Raw genomic sequence first — 7415 nt, forward strand, 5'->3', positions numbered from 1 at the left:
GTCATGAATTCGCTCACGATATGAAATTTCAAAGAATTCTTCTTTTTATTGAAATCGCATTTGCATTGTCCATGAATTCGCACATGATATCGCACCCTGCATCATCTTCTTCGATAGTCAGTCCATCGATTTGTTTCAGTTCTGAATTTCTAAATTCATCAGAAGTTCATTTCACAGAAGGATTTGGTGAATAGGAATCGATCGATTTTTGATTAATTGTTATAATTTCGATTTCGGTTTTGATTTAGAATCTTACGTTATGATTTTTGAGGTTTTGTTTGCTGATTATCAGGGGTTTTGATCTCGCATTTGACGATTTTAACCTTGGCGGCTTCTTTTTATTAATTTTAATTTGATAAATTTAATAGTAAAACACGCTGTTTAAGTAAAATGATCTGACGGTTGTGGATGAAGCGTACATAATGTATGATTAGGTTATTTGTATGATAACCGGCCTATATATATATATATATATATATATATATATATATATATATATATATATATATATATATGTATATATGTATATACATACATATATGTAGACATGTAGGAGAAAGTTTTATGCAGAACACTAAATATTGTGAGAATACGCAGAACAAAAAGAGTCACACATTTTTTAATTCTAAAAACCTAAAAAATAAATGAAAATGTTACAAATGTAAGATTTAGTGATTTAGAGTTTTTCTTTTTGTTTTGACAATAATTAGTGTTCTGTAATGAAGTTTATCTTATTCTATGTAGATATACAGGCATAATTAAGTTACTAGTAAACTAAAATGATAATGAATTGATTAATTAAGACTGAAACCATGCATCTACCCCTAGAAATTTGTCATCATCTATTGTAGTGTTCTCCCATGGCCATGACAACATGGTGTCATCTTCTTCACCCCCTAACCCTAACACACAATCTTCAACATCAAAATCCCAATCCCAGTTCCAATCATCAAATGAATCTGCATTTGATGAGCTTGTACCACCAACCTCCACTTGCTCAGTAACCGCTTTCACACCATCTTTTCCTTCGTTAACCACACTTGTCGCGGGCTCATTTGCCACACTACCCATGGAGCCACCATCCGTAGCCATAGTTAACATTTCTGGCTCCAAAATGTTAATAAAGCTAAGCATCTCATCTTCATAACTAGTGGCACATGGGTTTACATTGGTTTGTTTTGTTGTATGTTGTTCATGTGGTGCAGCCACTTTAGGGTTAGGAATAGTTGATTGTCTATAAGTCTTGTTGATCTTCATGGCGGACCGGCTGGTTCTGCCTTTGCGTTTGTTAACGTTCGTCAGGATGGTTATGTTCGGTGGATTCGACGGTCGTCTTGATGGGATGATTTTCCGACTTAGGTGTGAGTTCCAGTAGTTCTTGACTTCGTTGTCTGTTCGCCCGGGCAAGTGGGCGGCTATTTGAGACCACCTGACAAAATAACCAATGTTTTCATAATCAGACCAAATATATTTGTAACTATAGTAGTGTAACAACTCTCACCAAAACTATTAATTATTATTTTATTTGTCCAATAGGAAACCCTAATTGAGACCCCCAAGTGATCCTGCATAACCCTAAAATTTTCTGAACAATCGAAATCAGGATCAGGTCCCCTAAAACTCAGGGGGGGTAAACCCTAGTCGGTAATATCTAAATAGTTTTACGTGTATATTGAATTTAAGCGAACGACCAACTCAGCAAGCCTACAAACACACGGGGCTACCCTATGGTAGGGTAGCACCCCTCGCGCCACGCGAGGGCGCCCTTTTTCCAGTATAAATAGGGGAGGTTGGCACTTGCAATTCTGCGTTGGTTCGACGTACAAATTCGATTCAGGCACTGAGATATCGTCCAAATACTACAAAACACACACGAACACGAAACGCTGCCACGACAAACAGGGTAATAACTCGATCACTGCAATGATTCAATATCCGATCGATTGAAACTATCCAATGGATGTTTAAGTGCTGCCCGCATTAGGGTTATACTTTGTCATTCATCGTAAATTCGATGGATGTTTAGTATGGCACTTTGTTATTCGTTGTGAGGGTTGTATCTCGTGAGTTATCGTAAATGCTGTATTAGTTACTAACCTAGTTTTCGTGTACATTGTTATTTGAATTAGGTTATCAGGCTTAACAGTAGGCTAAACTCAGCCCGTATAAATCTGCAATGTGAGTCATTCTCTTTTTATCAAATTTGCTTTCAAAATCATGTTTGGTTTTAAAGTTATAATTACAGGGATTAAGTTTTTGTAATCTTCAATTACTGCCGGTATGTGGGGTTTTGTATACATAACTTGTTTCCCGTCACCATTGGACAACGAGTTAGCCAATGGGTGATCTGACCATAGTCACAGATACAGTCGAGTGACAAATACCGATTTGGGGTAATTGGTTGATAGAAGCATTGTAACAATGTGTCGTTTTGTGTAACTTGAATGACTCGCCAGTATTTCTTGTTGATAAAACCTTTTTAAAACATGTTTCAGGTGATCTGCTGTGAATTAAGGAAAAGTGTTGTGGAGCACTAACAAGCTTGAAGTAGTGGCTTAATAAAATAAATAAACATGTTTTGTAAACCAGGGGTTTCTCGGTGAAATTCCCTTATTGTAAATTAGGGGTTTTATCCCGAATTGTGAAATAAAATAAATCGGGCATTTCAAGTTTTTAAACGATCATGTTAAAACTTCCGTTGTCATAATAAATACCACGGATTTCTGTCCCGCATCTCCTGGACCGGATCAAACCGGGTCGGGGGCCGTGATAGAAAAGGGCACCCTTCTTTATACTTTATATAAAAAAAACTATGCTCGAAACCCATGTATTACATAGGTTTATATACACACATATATATATATATATATATATATATATATATATATATATATAATGTAAATATCTATAGAAAACCCACTTTAATTTAGAAAACCCGGGAAACTCAAAGCTCCCAATGTTTTTTTTTCTTGAAAAAATTTACACATGTTATATACATGTTTTTAAGGGTTTTAGGCAAAAAAAAAAATCAAAAAAGCGTCGAGTAGATATTTAAAAAAAAAATAAACAAGTTTTGGTGTAACACATGTTACAAATATGTCAGATGAATGTAACATGTGTTACACCAAAACTTGTTTATTTTTTTTTTAAATATCTACTCGGCGCTTTTTTGATTTTTTTTGCCCAAAATCCTTAAAAACATGTATATAACATGTGTAAATTTTTTCAAGAAAAAAAAAACATCGGAAGCTTTGAGTTTCCCGGGTTTTCTAAATTAAAGTGGGTTTTCTATACATTCTTCCCATATATATATATATATATATATATATATGGTTGGGCTATATAGAAAACCCTAAATATTTAAGAAACCCGGAAAACTCAAAGCTCCCGACTTTTTTTTTTTGAAAAAAATAACACATGTAATATAAATGTTTTTAAGAGTTTTGGGCCAAAAAAATCAAAAAAGCGCCGAAGGGTTTTTTTTTTTTTTTAAAAAACAAATTTCAGCAACTTTCAGCATTTTTGTCTAACACATGTTAGGCAACCGGACATTGCTGAAATTTGTTTATTTTTTTAAAAAAATCCCTTCGGCGCTTTTTTGTTTTTTTTTTTTTTTTTGCCCAAAACACTTTAAAACATGTATATTACATGTGTTATTTTTTTCAAAAAAAAAAAATGTCGGAGGTTGGGTAAAAATGGAGGGAGATTTGAGTTTCCAGAGTTTCCTAAGAATTTAAGGGTTTTCTGTCTAGTATTCCCCTATATATATATATATATATATATATATATATATATATATATATATATATATATATATATATATATATATATATATATATATATATATATATATATATATATATATATATATATATATATATATATATAAAGTAGTTAGTGATGAAGATTTATGAATTATACAAAATATTTCAAGATAAGATACGACTAGAATCACGTATAACTAACTAATAATGTGATTGTATCATAGTTTAATTTCTTAGACTAAGAAGAAGAATGAAATAAGATAGACAGGAAAATGAATCTTGTGCTCACAACGTGACGCAACTAGTTACTTATTTATTTGGTATAGAAAATTTATTTATAGCTATTTTATTGTTTATAAAAAAATATTTTTCTAACTTTTTATTATATACAAAAAAGTCGGTTTAGTATAATAACTTTTAGAGTAAATTTCTGTTTTCGTCCATGAGGTTTGTCAATTTTAACTAGTTTAGTCCAAAAATCTAATTTATAACAAATCCATCCCTGAAGTTTGCATTTCTTAACGCTTTTCATCCCTAGGGGTGCTTTTTCAATTAATTCTTAGGATGGAAATCGATAAGAAATGCGAACCTAAGGGATGAAAAGCGTTAAGAAATGCAAACCTTAGGGATGGTTTTGTTATAAATTACGTTTTTAGACTAAACTAGTTAAAATGGACAAACCTCAGGGACGAAAACAGAAATTTACTCTAACTTTTATTAGTAATAGATGAAATAATAGAATATTCTTGGTTCCTTTCAGTTTTTCTTGTGACGTACGCACCTTCTAGTTCGATTTAATTTTAAATTTTAATATTACAATAACAGATGAGGTGTCATTTTCGACAAACAGGACCTTAAAAAACATGCATTAAATTACATTAAAATGCATGGGCGTAAAGTCTATGCAAAATGTCTTACTTATGAACATAACAATTGAGACTCATCAACTTAACTGTTTAACTTAATATTTTTTAAATGTCAAATCATAAATATGCTTCATGAATATAACACATAAATAAACTGGAAAAATACATAAATAAAACAAGTATAACGCCCGGTTCTTAAGTTTCAACAACGGTTTAATTTATGTTGTTGATTATATAGATACATAAAAATCTACATATTCTAGAATTGGAGAAAAATATAAAAATAATAAAAGTTAAACAATCGGTTCGGTTTTCATAGCCAGTTCCATGTTCCGAATTATCTGAAATGAACTGTTTGGATCTTAAATTGGTCAGCTTGCTTAGTATGCGCGGTTTGATTGATTTCAAATAACATTATAGTCTATGTTGTAGGTATAAAGTCATGATCTATAATCCATGTCGTACATATGAAGTAACGATCTATGTTGTTGATATGATCGACGTCATGATCTATAGGCTCTAAAAAGTAAAAACACCTGTGTCTCCGAATGTTCCTTCAACATAAGTATCTTTTTTGAACAACAAAACACTATATAGCTGAATATATAGAGCCATCAAACCGCTGGAAACTTAAGTAATTCATCGTTTTTCTTATTATTTGATCTCATTAGTATTTATATTTATATAAATCACGTCAGTGCATGTCAAGGTTCTTTGAATACCGTATTACGTTAAACAAGTTGGTGTATAATGATTTGAAATTTTAGGGTTTTTTTTGGTACATATATACTTCTCCATGAAAAACATGAAAATCATTCTTGAAAGATATTTTTTATGTATATTTTGTAACGGAGGAACGAATAATGGTTTGAAAAAATAATTGAAAAATAAAATAACAAAGACAAACACAAGAAATAACCTTCGTATTTAGATTCAGGTCCACCAGACCAGGAACCAATTACACAACCTACTTATATACTCTTAAACCACCTTTATTTGACCCACCAGTTGAATCCACAAACCAGATCGATGGTTGGATCGTATTTTCAAAAAGAAATTTACTCTATATTAATTATCAATTTTTCTCAAACTCACTAAACTAGTATTCAATTTTATACAAACTTCTAATGCACTTCCTAATGATTTGTAATGCCATCTACTTCACATAGTGCTTTTTCCACATCACTTCTTTCACTAGCTTACAAATTTCATCACTCATTTACTCACCATTAATAATTAATAAACATTAAAATTGAATAACCAATCACAATATAAATCTCTTTTTTTACAACTTTCAAAGTATCATCTTTTATAAATTTCATTATTTACGGTTAACGTCGGGGGTTTACTTAAACGTTTTGATTATAAAGTTTACAGTACGTTAATTATTCTAATGGTTTGCGCAAAACAACGCACATGTGTCTATTATACTAGTTATTTTTACTTTTAATTTCACATTATTGATTATTTGCTAATTCAAAGTTTGTATTTATGGCTATTAAAGTTATACACAATGCTTCATCACTCTATGTATTGAAATAAAGTTTGGTGACATCACTTTATAATTTGAAATAAAGTTTCTGTGACACTTTGTCAATATATTTTATCACGGGTCCATAAAGTGACATGAAGAGGTGTGACCTTAACAAATGCGACCTATATGTCACATTGTTTGACAAAATGCTATAAAGTTTGAGAAGCAAATAAATATAATAGCATCACCATTTTACGCGTGATTATTTATCGATCTTGAGGTGATCGAACTATGTACACGACAAAAATGCGTTTTTTTTTTTTCTCTTTTTTATGTTGACGAGATTATACAAAGCGAACAACTGAAACCCTAGTTACAGATATCTTGTAATCAGTAATCCTAGATTCCTAGGTAGTAGGTACATTTGGTCGGACCATGCGTACTCTCAGTCGCTAATACCCATTTTTGTAGTAGAGTGAAATGTCGGGATAGGTTAACATATTTAAAAAATGCATGTAGATAGGAGATAAATGAGTACAAACCTGTTACCTATAGATGCATGGAGATAGGCTATGATATTTTCCTCTTCCTTAGATATATTACCTCTTCTCAAATCCGATCTTAAGTAGTTAATCCATCTCAATCTGCAACTCTTTCCGCATCTCATTAATCCTATATAATACCAAATATATCGTATATCATATAGGTACATGTTAAATGCGAAATGGTAGTAAAACTATATATGCAATCTATATACACATAAACGTACCAGCATTTTTTGGTAAAGATCTCCACGAGCCTTCGCCATGAGCCTGAATGTAGTCACTAAGTATCGCGTCTTCTTCAGCGGTCCACCTTCCTCTCTTCAACCCAACTTTTTCGCAACACGGGGTCCTTCCCATATTCAAAGAAAAATGTTATATGACTTGTGTACGTACAATATAGTTTGGGGGACGGTTTGATATTTATAGTACATAGGTAGTTTAAGGAATTAATACATATATCTATGTGTTTGCAACTTGAAAGATGTAAATATGTAATAAATGAAAAGAAAAGAGAGTGATGTAACAAGTGTGTTTGTGTGTGTGGTGTAATACTTTGCCACGATTAATATTGTACTTGTGACGACTAAATTTGTCGTGGCTTATTGAGTATCTAGGGCTAGTGACGGGGCATCCACTTCCCACGTACGTTAATTTTTTTTTATTTATTTAACTATTGAAAGTACAAGTCAATTAATCAACTTTGATATCCTTAAACCCTAACTTGAGAGGGGTGTTTTTGTAATTTTATTAAAAAAAGGGTTTTTAT

The 7415-nt window shown here is 31.8% G+C and overlaps 1 protein-coding gene across 1 annotated transcript; it reads right to left on the reverse strand.

The window, feature by feature from the left end:
* Positions 1-652: 652 nt before the first annotated feature.
* LOC110910058 (transcription factor MYB12) lies at positions 653-7045 on the reverse strand. The gene is made up of 3 exons (XM_022154779.2): positions 6874-7045; positions 6647-6776; positions 653-1429 (listed from the first exon to the last, which is right to left on the reverse strand). The coding sequence occupies exons 1-3, from the start codon at positions 7004-7006 to the stop codon at positions 799-801; spliced, it is 894 nt and encodes a 297-aa protein (XP_022010471.1). The 5' UTR covers positions 7007-7045; the 3' UTR covers positions 653-798.
* Positions 7046-7415: the final 370 nt, after the last annotated feature.

The sequence above is a fragment of the Helianthus annuus genome, chromosome 15 (genome assembly GCF_002127325.2).
Source record: "Helianthus annuus cultivar XRQ/B chromosome 15, HanXRQr2.0-SUNRISE, whole genome shotgun sequence".
In the NCBI taxonomy this organism is placed as follows: domain Eukaryota; kingdom Viridiplantae; phylum Streptophyta; class Magnoliopsida; order Asterales; family Asteraceae; genus Helianthus; species Helianthus annuus.